General features: G+C 37.9%; 1 protein-coding gene across 13 annotated transcripts in view; it reads left to right on the top strand.

Moving 5' to 3' along the window:
• LOC107998540 (F-actin-monooxygenase Mical) overlaps window positions 1-25,676 on the top strand; it is a 52,398-nt gene that overhangs the window by 18,064 nt on the left and 8,658 nt on the right. For 7 of the 13 annotated variants that reach the window (XR_009831693.1, XM_062081119.1, XM_017057853.3 and 4 more), the window contains 18 exons: window positions 14,147-14,459; window positions 14,540-14,864; window positions 15,112-15,470; window positions 15,547-15,804; window positions 15,878-16,080; window positions 16,148-16,281; window positions 16,345-16,592; window positions 16,664-16,786; window positions 17,409-17,627; window positions 18,752-18,991; window positions 20,068-20,209; window positions 20,355-20,476; window positions 20,525-20,749; window positions 21,237-21,396; window positions 21,475-21,641; window positions 21,725-21,927; window positions 22,010-22,191; window positions 22,274-22,398. Coding sequence is in view for 12 of the 13 variants with exons in the window: in XM_062081119.1 (XP_061937103.1) it covers window positions 14,193-14,459; window positions 14,540-14,864; window positions 15,112-15,470; window positions 15,547-15,804; window positions 15,878-16,080; window positions 16,148-16,281; window positions 16,345-16,592; window positions 16,664-16,786; window positions 17,409-17,627; window positions 18,752-18,991; window positions 20,068-20,209; window positions 20,355-20,476; window positions 20,525-20,749; window positions 21,237-21,396; window positions 21,475-21,641; window positions 21,725-21,927; window positions 22,010-22,191; window positions 22,274-22,398 (3,702 nt within the window). In the remaining variant the exon portion in view is untranslated. The remainder of the gene's footprint in view (window positions 1-14,146; window positions 14,460-14,539; window positions 14,865-15,111; window positions 15,471-15,546; window positions 15,805-15,877; window positions 16,081-16,147; window positions 16,282-16,344; window positions 16,593-16,663; window positions 16,787-17,408; window positions 17,628-18,751; window positions 18,992-20,067; window positions 20,210-20,354; window positions 20,477-20,524; window positions 20,750-21,236; window positions 21,397-21,474; window positions 21,642-21,724; window positions 21,928-22,009; window positions 22,192-22,273; window positions 22,399-25,676) is intronic. The other 6 variants (XM_062081124.1, XM_062081122.1, XM_062081123.1 and 3 more) reach the window with 3 other exon arrangements.

Genomic DNA, 25,676 nt, shown 5'->3' with positions numbered 1-25,676 from the left:
CAAACGTTTCTTTTCCGAGTGTATGCAAATTGGACCGAGTTGGAGATTTGTTGATACGGATCGCGTTTCACGAGGTTTCTTTTTAATTTAACTTTCGATCGAAATTGATTATTGCTTGCTGCGGATATTATCGAGTTAATCTTATCTGATGATTCCATATAAATATATTCTATCGTATCGCACGCTAACGGCTGGTACGATGAAGAAATATCCTAAACATTGTTAACTAACTTTCTTTTTCTCCCCAGCCTTTTAAATTAATTCGATTAAAATTTTTTTACGAGTTTGATCAAACTTTTCGACGATATTTGAGAAACGGATAGGAGAGAAAGTATCGAGGAAAAGTGTATTTTTACTCGTCAATGGACGAGCTTCTCTCTCCCCCTTGCAAATGGCGTTCTCATGCAAATATAGCGAATCCCGGGGAACGAGTGGATGGTTGTATTAGATAGGGGTTGTCGGACGTTTTATTGCGACAGTCTGAAAAGCGTCTCGACGCTTGCCAGTCGGCCTCCCTCGCGTGTTGCTAGGATAAAAACCCCAAACCCCCACCAATCGGACGAAACGTGCCCGGATTTCCCATGGATTTCCCATCATCCGATGGAAAGTCGATGAGGAAGTCGTGTTTCTATTGAAAATAAAATCTTCCTTATCTTTATCTTTACTTATGTATTCGATAATCGTGGAAAATTTGTGAATTTCACGAAACTTCTTTTCTTATTCTTTGAATATTACGAATGAATCCCTGCATCGATCCTCTGAAGCTGCTATATAATCATCAATCATTATTTTCTCTTCGCAACGCTTATCACCGATCGAACATCTAAACGATAATTTGTGTGCGTGTGTACTTTACGAATGATAAAAAAAAAAGGAAAGGGGAAAAAGATTGGACGGAGGCAATCTCCAACGTCCCTCCGCGCATATATAATACGAGATAAGCATACTCCTCTATCCGCTCGATTATATACACGATATTGCACGAAGGGAATTCGCACGTAGGGAAAGAGTCCCTCGCACGGAGGGAACGGAGGAAGGTGGAAACGCATCGTACGAGGCGAGAAAAAGAGAGGGAGGGAAGGGGAAATGTAGAGGATAAAGAACTCCTCGTGGTGGGGATCGCGATGACGAGGATAATAATAAACGAAACGAAGGAAAAGGGAAACTGACAGAATAGAAAGAGGGGGGTATGTTCGGGGGTTTAAAGGGAAGGGAAAAAAGAATCGAAGAGAGGATGCAGAGAAAGGAACACGTACGGAGTTGTTTGTGTACGAAAAGAGGCAAAAGGAAAGGGGGGGAAAATAGGGGAAGAAAAGGAGCGATGGAAAGGAAAAACACGCCGAGGATGGGAGCTCGTGCCATTTTATACGAGGAGGGGAGGGGGCGTTTTGTCGCAAGAGTGTGAGAAGCGTCTCGACGCCAGGCGCCGTCCAATGGCCCCGTCTCTCCTCGGGTATAACGTATGAAACGCACCCCCGCCTTTGGAAGGAGCTTTGTCCTGGGAAAGGAGTGACGTCAGTCGCAGAGATCGCGCCACCCCATATAAGCGCACGAACACGATTCGAGCGTTGGTGGAAGGGACGTAGGGGAGCCAAGGACAGTCTCTTCCGTTTAATCAAACGTGCAAATATATATATAGTTATATCTCGAATTCAACGATTCGTAATCTCTTTCTTTTTTTTATATCGAATAAATCTTGGAATTACACAATTTTGACTCGAATTTGACACCCCCGTTCTTATATTTTTATCAGATGAAACCGATTCGCGAAATAGATAGTTATTCCACAGTTGCTTTCTTCCCTGAAATCAGCAAATCGTAAAAAAAAAATGACGCTCGATTCAATTTTTCGAAATTTCGCGTGTAACCCCGCCTCTTGGGTGAGCGGGATTTTCTGGAATAGAATCGGATTACTCATCGGGGTAAAATTCGAGATCACCACCGCCGCCTGATTCATCGAGCCTTTCCTATCTAGATAAACCTTTCCCGTGATATTTATCGCGTCAAATTAACGTGTCTGCCGCGTATTTTAACTTTGTACACACTGATGTGTAAAAATCATTCATAAAATGACAATCGTTTTAGTAAAATAAAAGAATAGCCCGTATAGAAAAATTTTTATCCTTTATAAGCGGAACGAAAATCGATCGAAAAGAGATAAATCGCGAACAATGCTGTACACGTTGAGTTTTAATCGTAACGAATCGAAAAACGACAAATCATTTGTTACCAGGAGCGAGCAAAACTCGAATCTTACCTTTTTTTAACGTCTCCGTCGAAGAGAATAAATTGGAATAAATTGGCGTGTTTAAACGAGGAGATGTACGCAAATATGGCAGATAATTGGCGGCGGTGAAAATTTCACGCGATTCCAACGGAATTTGCAGCTTCTCCAGGAATACGTAACGAAGGAATATCGTAATTAGGACGGGTTAAATTACCGCGCAAGGACGCGGGAAAGGAAAGGAAGGACGGGGTCGATTAGCATACAATGATAAAAATTGCAACCGGATAATTAGACGAGAGTGTTCTTTTCCCGTTGATTGGAACGCTTCGTTGCACGATCGTGCCCCGTTTAATCGGGCTAACAGGCGAATTAAATAATTTAATCGCGTTAACACGCGTGGATCGTCACTTTGATTCGAACCGAATCGAACCGGATCTGGAATTAGCCGATGATCCACTCTGCTTCTTTTTCAAATTAGTAATGTAAGCTAGATCGTAGAAATTAGATTAGAATTCACGATAGATTTCATTTTTTCTAGCTGCGAGATCTTTTTAACCGAACACTTGTTAAAAATAAGGTTATTCGAAAAGTAATTTCGTTTTTTTTTCATGACAATAAAACACCAAATTGTTTCATGCGATCGTGAACAATCGAATTCGACAAATTCACCTTCGTAGCAATTTCTCGAGTTGTTATTCGTCGATTTTCTTCAAACAGCGTCTTTATTTTGTCTTCATCAGCTTCAACGAAATTTTGAAAACCAGTTTCGATACTGGCGTACCGTTAATACACCTTCTCTTCTCTATAAACTTCGCGACTTTTTCTTGTCTGAACAGCATTCTTACCTTTTCGGTAATAAAAAAAGTAAAATATGCCAAAGATGCTCTTTTTGGTTTTGCATTTTTATTATCATCGCACGAAAAACACAAACGCACAGAATCGAACGAATCTTATATAAATACACCGCGAATCGCCAATTCTCAAAATATATAACAAAATATATAACATGGTTTAGAACGAAGTTGGCTGTATAAACGTTTTCGAGTGAAGCGACACTCGCGTGAAAAGACGAAATTACTTTTCGAACAATCCAAGAACTTCTACTCTAGAATGAAGTTGGCTGCATAAACGTTCGACTAGCGACACTCATGTAAAAGAACGAAATTACCTTCGAATAACCTAATATATTACCAAGGTGGGAAATAACGAATCATCAGATCGTAATATAATTACTTATTAAAATATTCGAATAACATTTATTCGTATAACTATTACTACAGATTATTATTACGTTTTGAACGATAGATAAATCATCGAAGTAACTTCGGCTATTAAATTTTCCTCATCACAATGATAAAAATTGCATCGCAAAGTAACCAAGGAAACGGTTTTATCGCTCGTGTTATCGCTCTTTCTTTTTATCCGCGTGCCTTTAATCGCATTCCACCGTCCGTCAAAGAAGAAGATTTTTATCGATTTTTTTTTAACTCGGAAACTCGCATCTTCGAACATCGAGGATGAAAATGGCCCTCCGCACGCTATATAATCCCGGAGCGTTAATTGCTTATCAAACTAGTTTTTCGACTTTCCGTCTCACCGATCGCCACCTTCTTCTCGGCGGACGCTTCGTATTTTTCTTTACCATTTCTTCTCCACTTTCCGCGTCGTTAATTCACCGTCAGATCGGATCTGACAACCGAGAACGGATCTCGTGAATCTCGTTATTATCGTCCTATTACGAATCTATCGGCAAAAGTTGTTCTATATATATGTATAAATATATATATTTATAAAAAAGGAAGTTACGAATGGAGATTAACATTTTAGAAGAGAAATGTATCGTAGCATAAATTAAAGGTTGATTCCATTTAACGAGCTCGCGTGATTATCGAGATGGTTTGATCGATCGAAACAGTTCTGATTTGCATTTATATTATACCAAACGGTTCTTCTATCGTTTCTTCACGCTGCGTCGAAAAATCTAAACTGCTTTATAAATTCGTTAAAAATTTACGAATGTTTAATAACGTTTTTTTTCTCGCGACGTTAACGCGACATTTGCGCGAATAAATCAAAGATATGGATCGATGTTTCGTTACGATCATCTCGAAAAGAAAAAAAGAGAAAATAACGTGAAGAAATCGAGAGAGGATTTTACAATCTTCCGTGCGAAACAGAAAGTTTCGAATGTTGCGATACTTTCGCGTATGTAAATCACGATTGTCAGGTGTGGTGAATGGTACGGAGCAGAAATCGCAATGATTCCTCTCTCGACATGTGTGTAAATGTCGACGTAATAAGATAACAGATTATCGTTAATACTCGGTTTACCAAACAATGATTCATTCTTCGTCTCGTTATAATTTTTTAATTACCCTTCAAGCTTAATTGTACTCGCTGCTCCGCCATTAGAATTCGCCACGAGCATTTGACCGTCACCATTAAGACGGTTAAAGTTGGTTTGGAAGATAAATCATGGAAAAATCTTCGGTGTTTGTAAAACTGAACGATTTAGAATTGCTTTAATGGAGACTCGATTGAGATAGGTTAGGGTGGAAGATAGATTGTAATAAATCTAGAGATTAATTCTTCGTCGTATCGAATTTCCCCCTCCCCCACGAATTGAGATTTAATCCTATTTTCGTTTCTTGGCAGCGACGCCATCGAGGAAACACGTTTTATTCTCGTCCAACCGCTTATTGGATATATCATCACGATTAACGATTTTACGTCTACCAGATTTTACGTCTAGATTCGATCGAATAATTAGAAAAGTCTTATTTTCTTTCCGCTGTTTTTACGATCATCGTCGATCGTTTGTGAAAAACGTGTATATCGAATTTGGCTTCTTTACAACGCGTACTTTTCAATGGCACGCTTATTAGCGCTCTAAAAATGAATATGATTAAATCATAGCCTTAATAAAAGTAGAGGTTATGAAAAGTCGCGTATGAAAAGAAAGATAAATAACAAAACGAAATCGAAGACGAGAAGTTATAATCAACCTGATATTCGTGCTTGCGAATAAAAAATTTTCGAATCTCCGTGCTAAAATTTCCCTCCATTTTTTTATCGCTGATAAAACTCTATATATACGCTCGATACAATTCACAAAGCGTGGCGAATCCGAAGAAAATTTTATCCGTGTCGATGAAACGTCGTCACAGCAATTTAAGTAACTGTCGTAGCGCGAACTGTAATGGCGGAACGGATTTGTATTCGTTCGATGGGACGCGAGAGAATTTTGAACCGTGTTCTTAAAACGAGCGATCGACGCCCGTGACGTTTCGTTTATTGAACGAGCCCGGAGCGATGGGAGGACGAGGTCAGAACGGTGCCACGTTTGCCCCAGTTAGTTTGGTCGTCGGTTTATCCAAACGCCTTTTTTATTTCACCGCTTCTTTTTTTAACGCGTAACCAGTGACCCGTGCGCGCGTACAACAAGGCTCACTCGTCGAAACGCGTTTTTTTCGAGGTTGTGCAACGCTCTTCGAACTCGTACCTAGAATTCCTCTCGACGGTAAATAGAGCGTCGCCTCCTTCCCCTCTCTTGCTCGTCTGTACGCGTTCCGATATCGTGTCCTCGCGCACTGATTGTCGCCTCAACTGAATCTCGAATCAACCCCATTCGCGAATCTCGAATAGTAGTCCCCTCCATTGCGAGGCGAAGGAGTAATCATCTCGAAGTAGTATTCGTTTCAATGATACTTGTTATTCGGTTTTTTTGGTCTTTGGCTTTCTTGATGAAATGCCGGTTAATCGTATTCCCGTGTTCTGAACTAATAATTCGTAGCGTTTATTCGGTTTTTCCGACTTTACTTTAATAGGTGGAATTTATGAATATTTCATATCCACCTCGAAACGGAATATAATTTAAAGAAAAAACAAAGAACATTGGGACGCGAAACATGTTTTAATCTTTAAACGGTAAATGATTCAACTGGTAGCAAGTAATACGGTTCTCACGTTAAAATGATGTAAAATGACGTGGCAAAGACATCTTCAAACGGATATTTCACACCGATCGTTATATCCGTAGATATTTGCAGAACTAAATCTATGCGGCTTTCTACTCTCGAAAATATATTATACGGATGATATATAAAACGTCGGAATTAAAGCGAATCGAGGAAACAACGTATAGATTAAATTCAATTAAAAATTATTTAGTATCCTCTTTAACGCATTAACGAAGAATCAATTTTTAACGAGTAAAACTCAAATTTGCATATACATCTCGTTCTCCTTACACGCCAATTAACGTTTCTACGCTATCGCTAACAACCTCTGTCTTTCTAGAACTCGTATATCCTCGTTAACTGCGCCTTTCTAATTCATGCTGAAAATTAATCGAAATCTTTTAACAAACTATTGCATTTACAATAAGCGACATAATAATACGATGCGCTCAATTATATACACTATTTAATGCAAACAAAAGTGGCGAACGATAAATAATGTACGAAAGTGTAACGCATCGATGTATTTTTATGTACTCTCCGAACATGCATTTAGAGCGCATACGTCTTCGCGCATACGACTTTTACACACCTCCGACCAAGTGGCCGAGGTACGAGTTAATAAACTCGGAACAACACTCTCTCTATTTATTCCGTCTGAGAGTTGTCTGCGCATCGTCGACGAACTCGCTAATTGTCCAGGAAATTTAAGAAGTCTCGCTAATTGCAGTTGCCGACGAACCTTTTTACTTTCTAAATTCACGTGGTCGTCGTCGTCGTCGTCGTCGTTGTCGTTATGAATTTTAGAATTTTTAGATCAGCCTATATAACGTATATAACGTGCGAGATCCTCGTTTGTCGAGTATACCGGTTAAATGATTGTATATGGGCGTTTAAGAATCACGCAACGCCCACAATTTTTCGAGAATTCGGACGAAAAATCATATATTATTTTTTCTCTTCCCAATGACGCTTATCGACCATCGGTAAAAACGAAGAAAACAAAGAAAACGCTTCGAGCGACATTCAACGTTCGCAATTACTTCCTTTCATTTTTATCTCTAAGTTAATCGAATAAAAGCGGTCGAAACACGAGTGTACTAACAAGAGACGAATGACCGCCGGTATCGGCATGTGCATGGAAGCGATATAGTACGTTCGACCAGTAAAATCGATGGGGACAATAATACCTATCGTCCGTGATTGATCGAACGAAGGAGCGAGAGAGAGAGAGAGGGAAAGAGAGAGAGAGAAAGAGAAGAGGAGAGAGGCTGCGCCCACGTGTTTCAGCAACGACGTGCATATTATTGTGCACTTGGTGGAGTGAGTCTAAGTGTCGTTGCACGTTGCCACTAATAACACGAGGTCCACAACCTGAGAGACTCGTCTGGTGGTCGTCTAGCGACGTTGATACGCGTTAATTGTCGTAAATTTATAACCCTTGGAGAGGAAAGAGAAAAGAAACGAACGAGAGGCAGCATCCTATTATCGCGTCGGTGACAGATCAAAGGAGAGCGAGGAGATTACGTTTGATCTATCGTAATATCAATTTAATACCGCGTTTAACTTTTAGATTAATCTCTTTTACGATTATCGATATCGATGATCGACAACGACGGAATATTTTTCCCTGTTCAAATTTATCATTAGAGATATTTGTCTATATTATTAAGGATATTAATAACACGGATGTTTTAATTTAAATACAGCAATATAGCAAATCGATGGTTATTTTATTGATCTGTTTCAGTATTCGAATGAAAGGCATTAAACTCTGCATTGTCTATGGAGAGTACGATACGATATTGCTTTTATCCATTAACGGTCTTTGTCTCTAATGACTTTATTATCTGCATTGTATCGTACTCCATTCAGAGTGTCGATATACAAGTATCTCTTCTCGTAATCTCTTTTCAGTCCATTTCTTCTCAATTTTTTCACGGACGTATGTAATAATAATAATAATAACAACAACAATAAGTACGTATTCTGTTGCTTTTCCGAAACATTTTCTCAGAAACAAATTTTTCGCAAGAAATATTTCCTCGAGCGAAAATTGTTTTTCAAAATTCTTCTCTTCCAAAAATAAACAAGAGGGAAAGGGGTGCAGGGGGATGAAGTTGGTCTGGAATCGTTAAAATTGGAACGAAAGCAATACCCGAAGTGTAATTATCGATCATACCGGCTCTCCCGATGTAAAAATTGCACTCGTCATCTGGCTCATCCGCCCCCTGGGAAGAAAATTAACCGGAATAGAACACGGGACGAGCGAAAATTCAATCTACCCGTTCCATCTGTAGTTACAGCATCCTACACTACCGTACAAAAGTTCGGACGTTAATCAACGTTCTCTTCTCAACGATTCTCAATAACAATCGCGATCTTTCTCCCGGTTCTCTTAGAAAAAAAAAAAAATAGAGCAAGAGAAAAGATGGCCAGAGATTAAAGAACAATTTTATTTTCATAAAATTTAACGTGGAGAGACTAATCGATCCGTTCAGAAGAAGAAATATGGTTCGTCGTAATATCGATTATATCGAAGATGATCTAGACGCGTTTAGGACGAAAAGAAAGGAACAATGATGCGTATGATAGTTTGAATTTTGGGAAAAACTTTTGACTGGTATTGTATCCAGGAACACATGTGTACACAGTGTCGCAGCTTCTTCATCGACGCCCACGACGTCTTGTAAAATTGGTCGGCTCGGTCGCTCTAGTTCCACCAGGGATTGCATCTCTCGTTCGCCCACATCGACCGTCGTATTTATAGAGGCACACTCACCTTCTCTTTTCTGGCTGGCTGCACGTGTTGTTTGTTGTATTTCCCAGATAATCTCAACGTGATACTCGACTAGATCGTGTATCGAGATGATATCACTTAGAGACGCGCCCGCTTTTTTTCTTTCCTTGTCGAGAATTCGGAAGAACAAAGCGTGTAAGAAGAAAAAGAGACGAACAGCGAGGTTTCTTCTCCTTTCGAACGAAATTCGCGTGGTTGTTCACCCGTGTCCGTTTTAATTGCGCGGTAAATAAACTCGGCCCACTCTCGACTTCTCGCTAATAACTGGATGTTTTTCTTTCCAAGATGCGACAATTTAATCAATACTAGCAGTTATTATTATTATTATTATTATTATTGTTTTACTTGCCTCGTTGTAAATTTTCACTTTTCTATCTGTCCGTTTCCGAGAGGAGGAAGAAAATAATACAGGTTTCAAACTTTCATCGCGCCCCGTTCCAAATCCTCTCTCTCGCATTTATACCTTCTTTCTTTCATTGTCTGGCGCGTACGCATTTAGGCGTGTTAGACGCGCAAAGGATTCTGGGTCAGAGGGAGAGCCTCCGTGTGAGACGGGGGGGAAGAGGAGAGAGTTGCGCCGCGCGGAAAACGGTTATCGATTTTTAGACGAGTGCGCACCGCCTCGTTTATTCCTTTGACTCTTACTTTTGCAAGAAGCGCGGTACTTTTGCGTTCGCGCGCGATGAATTCGAAAATTCCAGAGATCTCTTCTCGTCACGTTTGCCCCGTCACGGTGAGACCTCCTTTCCAATCACGACACTCCCAACAGTTCGAAACACCCCCTCCCTTCCTCGTCCCACTGATCCCCTTCGACGCGTTATTCGCGTTTTTCGATCGAACCGGTTAACTCGAGGAGGGGAGGGTTAAATTCATTAACCGCTCCTCGAACGCTCTTACGTCCTGATGACGAGTTTTCGAGGATGAAGTTTTAAGGAATACTTTTTCAAAAATTCGGTGGGAGGGATTCTTCCGTGTATTTATATATATATATATGTACGTGTTGTTTCGCTCGGTCGCCACTTTTTTACCGAGAGAGCCACCTGAGACCGTCATCTCTCGTATTTATAGAACGCTTGCCCTGCTTGCCTCTGATCATTTATGTATAAAGGCCGCCGTTACTTTGTTTCGCGGGAAAACAGGTATTCCGTCAACGATACTCTCGGCCCGCTCCTTTTTCGTACGCGCGCGTACGTACATCTAAAGATAAAAGCAAAAGACCCGGCTTCCTCTCTCCTTCTTTCGCTCCTCTGTCGTTGCTCTCCCTCTCTCTCTCTCTCTCTCTCTAAATCACGATAAATTTTACCCGAAACTTTTTCTTTTCTCGTGAAGACTGTTCTTTTTCTTTTTTTTTTTTCTTCTTTCGGGAAGGGAAAGATAATCGGGAAAAATGTACGCGTAGTAAACGCGGGGTAAATAAAATAAAGGTGTAAGGAAGAAGGGGCTGTTGCTCGCCGTTTCTTAAAATGGAGCATAGGATCTTTCTGCGTCTACTTTTGTTTCTCGCGCCTAGGAGCCTAGGCTACAGTGGCTTGGTTCCAACTTGTTCCAAAACATGGCCCACCTCGCGCTACCTCGTGCTCGCTCTCGACTCGTTGCTCAACGGTGTTCCTAGACTTCTAATAGATAACCCAGTGAACCGTTTGCCCGGTTTACGCTCCTTCTTTTTAAACCAACGTTCAACATTCGGCTCGCGCGCAACGTCGCAGGTGGCGCGATAAACCTTGCGGTAAATTTCTGTGTGTGCAAGCTGTCTTCGATATCCGCGCTCGATCCCAAGCAAGGAGCAACAGTTTTCGATAAATTGGAATGGTTTTTCTTCCACGATACTTTTGTTTAATAAAATTTAACGACGGAGATGGAGGAGGCGAGGAAAAGAGACTCTTTCACGGGAGCGTAGGTACATACGTTGGACGTCGGATGACGCTCGTTTGCCCGGACAATTTGCTGTAATGGCCGGAACAGCTGATCGTGCGCTCCGACTATACGAGAAACGATTTCTCCTTCGCCAGTGTGAAACCGTGTCTCAATTTATTGCCTCGCTTGTTCGAATTCGCGGTTGAATCCCCGCTTTCGTCGCTTAATCGACCCATCGATCGTATCGTGAGTTCATTTCGCGCCATCTTCTTCTTCTTCGTTCCGCGTATTTTTACTTCCGTGTTGATCTTGGCGTTTTAAATTTTTCATACGGTACGATTCTTCTCTCTTTTTCTTTTTATATCTCGCACAGGAGACTTTTTAATTGCTCGAAATTCCACGGTATCTGGTTCAAAAACATATATTATATTGTTCCCCTTTGCAATTTTTACCAGAGAAAAAGTGAAGCAAAAATTGAGGCGAATCCTGTATCCTCGATCCGAGCTTCTTCTTTAACGTGTTTCCATTTAACGGGAGTAGAGTTTCGTTACGAAGTTGAATCACAAGTTCTGGCGAAAATTATTTATAATTTTTTTTTTTTAAATTCGTCAAACGAATTTACATTGCCTCGAAACGATAAATTTTGCAGGAGTGGCGAAAAGGGACACGTTGTTGTGTGCCTTGCTTCGTTCTCGTCCGAAACACGGTTCGAATAAACCGCGAAAAATTTCTCCCGTAACTGGATACTTCAAATTACCTCCCATCAACGCGCATTACGGTTGGAAAAATTTTCACGTGCAATTCTAATTTAATTTGCGAAAATTTTTGAAAATTAAAAATGAAGTTAGAATTTATTTTCTACGCGAGATTAAATTAAGATTAAGATTAAATTAGATTAGATTGTTGTTTAAAGTTATAACGCGTATAATAAAAGTTCATCGATCTTTTATTGATCGCACTTTTCCCGGAAGTCGTTGTCGGAGTGAAAATAAATAACCGCGACACGGCTATTTTCATCGCCGCGCAAGATGAAAAAAAAAAAAAAGAAAAAGTGCGTCGTTGTAAGGAACAAAGTCGATATCACGGTAGACTAAACACCGATATTTAATCTTCTGTACTTACGTGTTTTCGTTTAACCTTTAACGCGATAATTTATTATGAAAAAAAAAAAGAAAATAAATAAATAAAAGAAGTTGCAAAGAAATTATACACGCCGATAAAACTATCTGTAACAGCTTATCTCTGCGTAATTAATCACCAGTTTTAAAAGAAAATATATATCATTTTCATGATTTCATTTCATAAAAGTGTCATCGATATTAAAAATAACAATTTTTAACATTCCTCGAAGCAATATTCCAATATCCCTCTCCCCGAAATTCGTTCAATTACGAGCAATTTCGATCACGATTTCCATCGTTCCAAACGCGCATAAATCCTCGCTCTACGTTCGTTCACCTTCGCTATTAATTACATAAATACCTCCCCTCCGGAAGTGAGGTTCGTGCACGAATAAACATCCCTGCCAACTATTTTCATCGTGGCAAAAAATTACAAACATTGAGCGAAAAAAGAAAGATAATACCGAAAAGAGTACGTACCGTATAAACGTTCTCGTACGAATTTTCATAATTATCGAAAACGTCAAGATCGAAAAAGGAGCGAGCGCGTGGATAGGAGAGGAGGCGGTCGATATCACTTGTGGGAGGAGAAGAAGGCTCGCTTTGATCTCTGCGAAGGATGCGTCCATAGGGGAAAGTTGGCGTGCTTTTCCCCGTGCAAAGCGAAGTTATCGGGTCGTAAGTTCAAAGAACCGCGTGGAAGAGCGGCATCGAGAGTGTATCGACTACGGCGTACGATATTACGATCGGCCGCGAGGACGTGACCGCGCATAACGAGTCATTGTGTACGCCGCCGTGGAGGAATTTCGACCTTGCAATTACCCGCCAATGATGGCCAGAGAGAACACTCGAAGACGTCCCTTTCGTTTTTTCTTTTTTTTTTTTTTCGTTAACAAATATCGCGCGCTTAAAAATACGTGACGATAAATACGCCGAGATGATTAGGACGGGAGGTCGGTAGTTACGTAAGTAAGATTATTCGCAGGAGAGGTACTCTTTAATTAAGCGGATCCACCGCTTGGACAATGGATCCACCGATTCGTTTTCCAATCTCTAAGCGAATCTCCATCGCGATATTCGAGCCGCTGCGGCGAAACGTTTCTAAACTGCTCGATTCCCGATCGTTTAACCTCGTTCCCACGTACACAGGCTCGCAATTATACACGATGCATACCTGCGATCGCTTCGTTTTTAGTTGGCGCAACTTGGTTGGAGGGACGGTGGCGCTAGTGGTCCTCCTCGGTGGTTACGTACTGCACGCTCGGCTAATCCGCGTGAATTATGGGGCTCGTATCGCGGAAGTCGTTTCTAAATTGATTCGTAAATCAATAGCGGAGGATCGTGACTCCGAATCTCTCCTCCTCCTTCACCCCTCTCTCTCTCGCTCCGTACACTCTGTACTTGGGCGCATCGCCACGGATTTCTTCTCGGGTTGTATTTAGATCGCAGTTATCGGGAAGAGGAGCGTATTATGGTCGAATCGAGCCGCGAAAGGCACGCAGAAGGCACGTCGGCCGGCATCTCGTGACATTTCGAGAGGATGGAACGACTAGATCTAGCCTAGATTCGATTGTCGAGAATTATCATAGAAAGGAAAGAAACGATCGATATTTCGTTCCTTCTTTTTCGATCATTCGAGCACGTTCGTCGAAAGTTGATCGAAATTCAAGAGCAAGTTTGAGAATTTTAACGGTTCTCTCTATCCAACTTTGTATAATCTGGTTCTATTATCCGAAAGAAAGAAACGGTTATTTTTAATGGTTCGTTTCCAGGCACTCGTCGATAGACTTAGCCCCACGTGAGATAATAGAAAATCGATAGGAGGAGGCAGGCGTTTGCGGGCGAACGGAAGCGTCACGTGTTCCGTCCGAGGAGAAACATTATGGAATTACGTTTGATTTTTGACGTATCGATTAAGAAATAATCCAATTGATACGCGAAGCTCGCGCGTGTTTCGATTTATATTCCCCCTTATATATACTCCGTTTAATGAAATTAACAAAATTTGTCTTACTTCTTTCACCTATTTAAAATTTCAAATTCTGATGTAATATTTTTTAATATTGAAAATTTTGATTGATCTTTTATTGCATTAAATTTTAGAAAAATTTCACAGAATATCTCGTTGGTAGATTTCTGGAATTTTTGTAATGTTTGGATGAATAATAATCTTGTTTCGTTCTAGGTAATGACAAACTGACTGGAGAGCAGGAAGGACAGGAAGAAAGAAAATGGAGCATCGGAAGCAAACGACGGAAATAGCGAAAGCTAACGAGCAGTTCGATCTGTTTTGCAACGCGACCACTTTGAAATCAATTCTGGGGCACTACAGGCATCTCTGCGACTTGCTCAGGATCAGGCCGAACGTGATCAATCAATTTTACCCAAAATTGAAAGCGAAATTGCGATCGTGGAAGGCCCAAGCCCTCTGGAAAAAATTCGACCAGAGGGCCAATTACAAATGTTACAACCGTGGCAAAGCATGCCCGAACACGAGGGTAAGCGCACCGATTTTTCTTCTTATCCTCGCTTCTTCTTAAACAAAACTTCCAATACCAATTTCCTTAATTGATTTCAGGTGTTGATCATCGGAGGCGGGCCGTGCGGCCTTCGTTCGGCGATAGAGGCGCAATTGTTAGGAGCCAAGGTGGTCGTTGTAGAGAAACGGGATCGTATGTCCAGGAACAACGTCCTTCACCTGTGGCCCTTCGTCATCCACGACCTTCGCGCCCTGGGGGCGAAAAAATTCTTCGGGAAATTTTGCGCCGGCTCCATCGACCACATTAGCATTCGACAACTTCAATGTATATTGCTCAAAGTCGCTTTGATCCTTGGCGTCGAGTTCCACGAGAGCGTCAGTTTCGACGCTCTGATATCTCCGCCCGAGAGCCAGGAGGAGGGCAGTAAGTGCGATTTCCCAACCCGATAATCCGCCCGCAGAGAGTAGTTTACGTGAAAAACGATAAGGCTCGGAAGGTCTTTCTTTCTTAAAATCTCGCTGGAAACGGGAGATTTTTCGAATCCCCGAATTGGGAGCCGTAGCTTCGCTCCCGCACGACAAAAGTACGAAAGCAAAACGAGTTCCGCGGACAATTTCCTCGGGAAAGCAAAAGAAAATGACGAAATTCATATACGCGACTGTTCTTGCAGAGATCGGTTGGAGAGCGAAAACCACTCCCGCCGACCACCCAGTCTCTCAGTACGAGTTCGACGTGTTGATCGGAGCCGACGGGAAGAGGAACACGTTGGAAGGTTTTAAGCGGAAAGAGTTCAGGGGTAAATTGGCTATCGCGATAACGGCCAACTTCATAAATAAACGGACCGAGGCGGAAGCCCGTGTCGAAGAAATTAGCGGGGTTGCCTTCATCTTTAATCAAAAGTTTTTCAAGGAATTGTACCAGGAGACGGGTATTGATCTAGAAAACATCGTCTATTACAAAGACGACACTCACTATTTCGTGATGACCGCTAAGAAGCACAGTCTTATAGACAAGGGAGTGATTTTGCAGGTATAAATGTATATGTATTTCGAAAGCTATATGTATTTATCGTCACGGGGGATTTGACTGTAATTTTGTTTTTCAGGATCACGCGGATACGGCGAAATTACTAGCGAAAGAAAACGTGGATCGCGAAGCGTTGATGCTTTACGCCCGAGAGGCTGCCGAATTCTCCACGGAATACCAAATGATTGGTATGGAATTCGCAGTGAACCATTATGGCCAACCAGACGTTGCCATGTTCGATTTCACGTCGATGTATGCGGCGGAGAATGCCAGTCGAATTTTGGAACGCCGTGGCCATAAGTTACTTATGATCCTTGTCGGTGATAGCCTTCTCGAGGTACATTTTATCAAAATTTCTCTTTCTTTTTTTTTTCCCCCTCTAAGAAAATTGAGCAATAAAATCATTGCAGCCGTTCTGGCCAACGGGATCTGGTTGCGCGAGAGGATTTTTAAGCTCCTTGGACGCTTGCTGGGCGATCAAAGGATGGGGCGCGAACGTCTCACCGTTGGAAGTAATCGCTGAACGGGAGTCAATTTACAGGTTACTTGGACAGACCACGCCCGAGAACTTAAACAGAGATTACGCTGCGTACACGCTAGATCCTCATACCAGGTACATATATATATAAAATATACCTTGTTATCTATCAATGCGTTATTTATCACGTTCTCTTCCCAAGATATCCCAATTTGAACGTGTCGTCGGTGACACCGATACAAGTGCGAAGTTTACTCGACACGGATGATCCCGACAGCGTGAAACAGCCTCCTGTCCAGTCTGACATCGATATCCCTAAAAAACGACGTCGTCGGGGTAAGTTTTATGAGATGAAGATGGTTAAAATTTACGAGTGGTTGTCACGATGTACCGTCGCAGATTTGCGTGGAGACTCGCAAGTGCATCCGGACACGCTGCTTCGCTGGCTGCAAAAGCAAGTTGCCCTGTACGACTCGGTTCAGATAAGAGACATGGGCGCCTCGTTCAAAAATGGTCTGGCTATTTGTGCGATAATTCACAGATATCGTCCAAACCTGATAGATTTCCACAATTTGAACCCAGACGATGCGATTACGAACAACCAATTAGCGTTTGATATATTGGAAAAGGAATTGGGCATACCTCCTGTAAGTGGCGTTCGAACGAGCATCGTTTGTATTATTACATAGGGGGAGGAAATAACACCGTTCAATTTCAGATAATGACAGGGGAGGAAATGGCCCAGTGCGACGTTCCCGATAAGCTCGCCATGTTTTCTTACCTCACACAGATATACGAAGTTTTCCGCGGTGAAATCCCGTACATTAAACATCCAAAATTAGTAAGTAGATTCGCACGACGTGGAATCATTTCAGAAGATTTTTAATCGGTTTCCGTATTTTATAGTATTCAGTATCATATCCGAAATCACGGAACGAACATTTACAATCGTCAGAACATTTTTTAACGAGAAAGTTCCATCCTCGCCCACGAAAGCCCGACCCCTCCTATTGGAATCGTAGACCGTCATACATCGTTTACGATCGAAGAAAAGAATCATTGTCATATCCCATCCCCACAACAATTTCACAACAGACCATCGTCGAATCGTTAGATCACAATAATAACAAAATATCGTTAAGCGCAAACGTTGCAGAAGTGGATGAGAAATTTGCTATAAACTGGATAAGAAATAAACTTCGAAACAATATAGTTGCATCATCATTGAAGAAAATGTTCAAACCACCAAATCACTTCGATAAAGATGACGAGTGTTGTTATCGTTTGGACAATAACAAAGTTAACGAGAAGTTACTAACCATAAAATGTTTTTCATAATTAACTTACTTTTCCTCACGGTACCAATTTTGTTAACCTCTTCTTCTTCTCTTTTTCTCTCTTTCTTTCTTTCTTTTTTTTTTCCACAATTGTATAACGATTGCATTTGATCGTCTTTTATAAAGGAACCTGAAAACGAAGAAAGGCCCGCACATAGTAAACAATTGACACCTGATCAAAAAGTTCAGTTAATTGACCGTATCGTCAGGCAAGATAGCGCAACGAGAACGAGACACTCACGATCGCGTCATAACGAAAATTTAAACCCCGCGGATAAGAAGGGGGACACGATTAGCCGACGTTCTCGAAAGAGACGAAGCACGGAGAAGATGGGCGCGACAGTGGTAAGTTGTTTTCTCTTATTTTTTTTTTTTTTACCAAATCTCAAAGTATCATCGATAACATAACGTATTAATATAAAAAAAAAAGGAAAAAAAAGTAGAACAAATTTTTCTTTACAAATTTTTAACCATATATTTTTGAAAGCTTCTAGTTAGCAGATCATCCAAGGTTCAAACATTCTTTTTTCACACGATATCGAAGTCAATCCTTGGCATTTTGCTAAATATATTTCGAAATTATTATTTACTTTGTAGAAGGAAATATTGAAATGATCGATGCGAAGGATTGAATCGCATATGTAACGCTTTATGGAACGATAAATTAAATATCATTAGATATTCCATAAAGGGTTAATAATTCGAACACTAACAAATCACATACGATACTTACACTGCTTATATCCTATAGTCACGGTGGCAGAAGATTGAAGCACTTATGTATCGTGGGATAATCGTATCGTTGTTTATCTTAATTATTGGAGTTACTATTACCATGGTGCAGAAGGAAGTCTTTACATTCTAATCGCTTCGTATAGTCGACCAAAGTATCGATGGAACATTGCAAAACTCTCGGTTATGTTTTAAACTTTTTCTATCATATTTATGTTTATGTTATATATATTACATATATAATATATTTGCTACGCCAGCTTTTGTATTTGTCCTATATTTTACTACTAAAAATTTGTTTCGAACGAATAGATTGCATAGAACTCTCTCCTAATCAGATATCCCGTTAGATAATAAAAGTAAAATAATCTAGATATCTCTAAAGAAGTAGAAACCGTTGATGACCCCCCTATTTTTCTTCTTTCTTTTTCTTTTTCTGGAAACAGAGGAATGTTAGCGTAGCCAAACACGAAACTTGTAATACCACCCCGCTTTCGTCTTTTTTCTTTTTTTTTTACCCTCTTTTGTATTTTATTCATCCACTGTGAACGTTACAAATATAATTGATGAGAACCACGTAACATAAGTTGTAACATAATATAAATTGTGTAAAATGAATGACAAAAATGAGAATTAAGTTGATTAAAAAAAGAAAAAAAAGAAAAGAAAATAATTGTAACTGTGTGAATAAATTGAAAATTAATATATCACTGTACGATTTTACGGTGGGCGTAAAGGAGGAAAGGCAGAAGAGACTCGCAGAAATAGAGAAAAATCGCGCCGAACGTATGAGAAGGCGACAATATTTGCGAAATATGGCGACGCAGCAATTCTACAAAAGTATGCAGATGCTGCAAGCGAACGCAAAACGCGAGAAAGACGAGCCGTTCGAAGATTATTCAATATTCTTATATCGTCAAACTGCACCGGATTTCAAGGATAGGGTGAAATACCTTGAGCAGAAAATATTATATCCAGTAAGCTGGAAAGTGAATGATTTTGAGAGTGCATAATGTTTCTTCTTTTTCTTTATTTTTTTTTTTCTCTTTCTCTCTCTCTTTTTCTCTCTTTCTCTCTCATTAATCGAGTAAATTTAACAAACACTTAAACTAAAAAAAAAAAATTTGTTTTAAATACTTATTATTTTATTTCTTCGATAATAAGAATTGATAAATTAATAATATTAAACGTATGCACAAACAATGTAAAAAAAAACAATTGTACGATTACTAATTCACTATTGTGTGCGATAAATTATTTGAAAATTTTTTTGTTGCAATGTAATGAAATATTACAATTATAAATATTACATATATAAACTAACTGTACAAGAATAATGCAAAAATTTTAAATGATACGCATGATATTTATGCATTAATAATATTGAAAGGTGCAAAGGCTATAAATTATATTACTAACTATCGTCAAAAAAAAAAAAAAAGGATTTTTGTAATATCGATTGCAAGTGCAACTTACATATATTTAAACAATTGTAACACTAACACTATACACTGCATAGAAAATAATGAATCGTATGATACTTTGATATCTTCATTATTATGAATTAGATGTAAAAAATTGTTTGACTCGGAACGAAGAACGTTACAATTTATGCTTTTTCTTTCAAGATCATCAGAATTTTGTAATAATATTTTTCTATAATATATAAGTGTCAAGACGAATTCAACGATTCGTGAATCTATGGAATAAAAAATTATCGAAGATTATAAAAACTTGGAAAAGAAATTATCTTTGAGAGATTAATTATAAATCGATTCGTTCTGAAAAAAACTTTGTCATATATATATATATATATAAGTATCTTTTTATCGACAGAAATAATGAAGATATTAAGGAATTTAAGGTAAACGGAACCTCTTGTTGAGTAAATTTTTTTCTAGTTCGTTTTTTATAAACTGTGATTACTTTCGTGTACTGTGATTACAAATTATATAGTGCATTTTCGCTTCTTTTATCGAATTCATATAAATCGTGTGGTCGTCTATTTTCTCGATTGCACGTTCAAATTTATTCCATTTTCCTTTTCTTTCAGGACAGAGAACCTAAGATTCATGCTGGTCATCATAGAAATAGCATAGACGAAGAGTTCTCCGGTAGAATAAAAAGTATCGAAGACAAGTTGAAAGGGTCTACACCGGTTGAGAAAAAACCCAGAGATCTTCTACGTGCAATTGGTTTGTATTTGTATTCCCTTGTATTTCTTTTTTTCATTGTTCAACGGGTGTTATGCCGTCATAATTATTTTTCATAATATTTTATAACATCTAGTAGAATTTTATTTTAATTAATTGTAAAATATTGTGTGTCACGTCGATAAAGGTAAAATTGAGAAGACCGATTGGAATGTGAAGGAAATCGAGAAGAAAATCGAAGAGAATAAAATGGGTCGTTTGGTTCGACACGACAAAGTAGAACGAGTGCCGAAATGGAGTCGAGAACAGGTTGGCATGCGAATGATTAAGCAGTACCCGATAATCAATCTTTTTCAGATGTGTATATGCTTCATTCAGTTTTTAGCTCGACAAATCAAGATGGAGAAGAAGGGACGTGATCAAAGGGAGACAGATAGTAAGTACGCTGATATTGACAATACCCTGAAGAATATTGACAGGAAGATCAAAGAGGGTAATGTGCTTGGGTACAATAAAGTCTCGGCAATGGCCGAACAATTTTCAAATAAAAGTCAGGACGCGGAGCCCAAGATGCAGAAATCGGTAAATACGATACTCTAAAATCTCAATACTGGAGGATATAGTCAGCAGGATATTCGGAATCTTTGTGACGTTTATCGTGTCTTGTCTATTTTTCGTACTTCTTTCAAGAGAGGCGAGTCATCTTATGTACCCATGTATTTGTAAATTATATATACATATATATATATATATTTTTTTTAGCTTTTTACAGGGTATAAATATATTTTGTTACGATATGTATTATAATAATAACAAGTAACGTACATTTATCCTTACTAAACAAAATCGTATCGAATTGATCAAACTAAAATGTTTATCATCCTGAGAGAATTTACGTCGATAAATGTATTCTTTAACCGTTATCCTTAATGCGTTATTATTAATAACAAATGTTACAAATATGATATAATTCGTTTTAATAATAAACGAAACAAGTGCTGACTAAAGATTCTTTTGTATTAAAAATTTTAATTTAATAATTATTACTCTGTACTTTTTTTTTTTATAGAATGTCAAGCCCACGATAACGTTACCTGCTCAAGGAGGTTCAGAAATGTGTCATTTTTGTAATAAAAGGGTTTACCTAATGGAGAGACTTAGCGCCGAAGGGAAATTTTTTCATCGAGGATGTTTTCGTTGCGAATATTGTTCTACCTCGTTAAGAATAGGTTTCGTATTTATATCTTTTAAATCGTAAATTACAAGAATACACAGCTTTTATATAATTATTATCTCGTTGATTATAGGGAATCATACATTCGATCGGGATAAAAATGGAGGACGATTTTATTGTACGCAACATTTTGGTTTCTCAGGAACGTTGAAAACTCGGAACGTGGAAAAGAAGAAGATTATGACGTTGAATAAAGAAAATATACCTGCAACGTCTGTAAATTTAAAAACACCCGAAAAAGTAAAGATTTGAATTTGATTGTACGATTCATGGTTCAAAGATAATGTAAAAATAAAATATATTCAATGTACGATGATTTTCAGGGAAAGATATCTTTAGAGGGTGTCGTTGGTCTCGATCTACTCGATCGTGGACAAACACCCGAGAGAATAGAATTCGAAAATTTAGCTGGGATATCGGATGCTGAAGAACCTCAAAGTCAAATGGATGAAGATGAATGGACGGATAGGAATTTCGGGGCTTCTACCGCAGAAATGGGATCCAGTGATGACATTTCGGATATGAGGTAAATTCTATTTATGTGTCGCTATTTTGATGATATTAAAATAAGAAATATCAAAGGATAAGTTTTCAAATGATTTCAACAGCGATTCAGATGATGATAACGAGGTATACGAAGAGGCAATAGATCAACCCTTAACAACCGAGGGAACTCTTGAACTTGCGAAAAATTGGACGCTACGATATTCTCATCCTCACGCTGCAATGGGACAATCTGATACGGGAAGCAACGAATATGAAGATTCTAGCGATGAATATACGAATGAAGGTATGACTGTTATACAGCTTGCTATTATATTCTTTTGTATATTATTTATCGAAAAATATTAATGTGAAAAACAAATATTTAGACGATGAAAGTACAACCGCTACGGAAGATGAAGACGACATACGTGCCCGAGAACTTAGAAAGCAAGAAGTTTGGTTGAAGAATCCTACATGTAGCTCCGATACGGACAGCGGTTCAGAAACGGAGGTGAAAATTTCTCAAGATTCTGTAGATAATATAATTCAAGATTCTCTTATACAATCTCTTCCTGTACAAATTTCTAATTTAATATCGCTCCAAGAGATAAACGTGAATAATAGTGATGTTGATCGAGATATCGGTGCAGAGGATATGCAAAAATCGCCTGATAAAATACTGATGATTGATGACACATTAGTAGGAAATACAGATCAACGAGTAATAAATGACGTAAAGTTTGGTAGTGAGGAGAATACATATCGAAACAAAGCATGTGGAAGCTTAATTCCTTTGTCTGATTCCCCTTGTAATTTAACATCAGACAATAGAGAAAATAATATGGTAAATTCGGATTCGTTTTCAATTCTTTCTAATCCCGTTACGTACGTACAAAATAATTCCAATACGCATGATAATATAGATGAATCTATTTCGGAATATGAAAGTTTAGTGGATGAAAGTGGTCTTTCAAATCAAAATCGAAAAATTCAAAAAGAATCCTTAAATAAAAATAATCAGGTCGATTCTACGTTCAGTGACACTAGTAATACATTAAATAATAATATAATTTCTCTTAATGAAAACTTAGATAAAATAAGTAATACCGATAATAAATTAACTCAAATAATTATTTCTAATCGTAATGAAATAAATAACAAAGTAATGCCTGACTTAGATATTACCCTTTCAGAAACAAATAATAAAATTAAACTGCAAACAGCGTTTGCAGGAATTATGCTTCCAGATGCTATACCATTTTCTCAGACTAGTTACAATAATACAATCCAACCTAATACCGAAGAAATTGTAAGCTTCAAGGAGAAATTACCAGATCTAATCACTTCTTCTCCAAACTGTAGTAGAGAATCATCGCCATCTTCTTTATCCGAAATTTACAAATCAACAGAAACGTTATACGATGAAGCGTTAATATCCGATACGCAAGATAAAATGACCGCAGAAGAAACAGAAATTTATGATTCGGATAGTACACGAAATTATAAAAAATCTACAAATGATGATAAATTGAAATTATTCATAGAGGATTTTAAACGAATTCCAATCGTAACTGTTACCTCGCCATCTCCAACAAATGAAAAATCATTGGAAGAAGCATTTGAAACTGCTAAATTAACAGTACCTAAAGAAATAGTACCGTATAACCAAATGATTCAATCCGATGGAAATAGTTCATTTGATAAATTAAAACGAGATTTAAAACAGAGAAAAGCAAGGAATAAAATTCCAGTGGGTGAACTTCGACCATTATCTACCGAAAATGCTCGAAAAAAAATGAATATATATTTCACAAATGAAAAAAATCCAAAGTCAAAAGATCAAAATATTATATTTCCTCGAAAAGAAAAATCGCCTAATGTTAATGTTATCGAATTGGATATTAAGCCAAAATTATCTAATAAAGTTGAAACGAAAGATATAATGAAATATTTTGAAAAAACGAAGCCCGAGTTTTCGGAAAAATTAAATTATAAACTTGAAAATCCAGAAAGTGATGTCGATAAATTAAGTGAAATTGATAAAGAGTTCGAAGAAATAAAACAACAAAACGAAGAAATATTTTTGATCGATATTGAAGATATTGAATCTAAATTGCATTTAAATATGTTGCCTATGGAATTAAAAGTAGAAAATATACATGAACGACCGAACATAGAAAAATGTGAAGTTGAAAGAGGTTATGTGAATAAAGAAAGTATAGATTTAAATAACTTGTCACAGAATGGATTGAATGAAAAGAGATCAAATGATATAAATGTAGAACAAACTGCTTTATCCGTAAAACAAATTAATAACATTTTGAATACTAAATCAGAAAAAGATACGATAATTAATTTCACTTCTAATGAATTACCGTTAACGAATGATATTTCAGAAATGAAGTTATACGAACAAAAAACAGATAACACTCGTTCTATTACTGATAGTAACACTAATGTAAAAACGATATTATCAACACCACGACTTGATGTTATTAAAACTAATAAATACATTATGCATGCAAGTGATGATACTTTAAATATGAGAAAAAATGTTGCTGATAAAACTGCTCTCGCATTATATAAAAATTCTAAATCTTCTTCCGAATTAACAACTTTACCCGTTGAGCAAATCACCAAAGTTAAAATTGTTGAACAGAATATCGAAGTACCGAAACGCGTAACCAAAACGAATGCAAATAACAATTTAATTCTATCAAACAAAATAGATGAAATTCCAAAAAAACCAGAAAGAAAACACGGATCCTCAATAAGTTCCAACATGTCTAATGTACAAAATACTCCTAATGTTCCAGTAAGAAGAAAATTTTTAAAACAAAAGGCTAATGTACCATCTCCTCTTGAAGAATCTACCAATAACGTGCAATTAAATTCCACTAAAATTAACGAAAGATTGATCGAATCAAATATTACTATTAATGAACGTAATAATGTAACAAAAAATAATAAGTTAAAATATTCGACTGAAACATCAGATAGTAATAGTGAAATAGACACGACATTTAATACGTTAAACAATATTACCGATGAACGTAAACATTCTCAAGTCACAAAGTCTCTTCCATTGATAAACTCAAATCAGCGTGAATCTACGAAATCCATATCTTTCAAGAATGATAGAACAAAGAAAGATAAATGTATAGTGTCTTAGCGTATATAACTATAATCGACAAAACATATACGAGTGCATATGATGAACAAATTTTTAAATATGATTAATGTATCTTTCCAATATATGTTTTTCAATTTTATGATTTACATTTAGGGAAATTGTGTGAGATATGTTAATAAAGTAAAACAAAAAAAAAAAAATATTAATAATATTTGGCTGATGGTATATCTTTTTAAAAATACCCAAAGCCATTTTGGAAAAAAAGGTAAAGCATTTTTTTGTACGAATGGAGTGAATTCTTGAACTAATTCTAAATTAACAGTGACTCAAATTGATTAATTGTTTGTGTTTGGTTTAGTGTTCATGCTAAAACTGGCGATGCAACTTTTACCAATTTGTTAATTAATTTTAAAATTACCACCAGCCAATACTTTATTAAGAATCTCACTCTCTCATTTTAGACAAACTTATACGTGATACTGCTATCATGATCACAGTATAGAATTGGGCGAATATTGGTAAATAATAACTTAAAAAAACATCATACATTTATAAAATTCTATAATATTTCCTACTGAATTCTGGCACATATTAAAAATAGTTAAATGCTTTTACACTACAAAACACTCTTCTGACCAAATGCATCATGTTCTTCA

The sequence above is a fragment of the Apis cerana genome, linkage group LG11, assembly GCF_029169275.1.
Source record: "Apis cerana isolate GH-2021 linkage group LG11, AcerK_1.0, whole genome shotgun sequence".
Lineage (NCBI taxonomy): Eukaryota > Metazoa > Arthropoda > Insecta > Hymenoptera > Apidae > Apis > Apis cerana.
The sequence above is the reverse complement of the archived record's forward strand: the minus strand, read 5'-3'. Positions and strand labels throughout refer to the sequence as shown.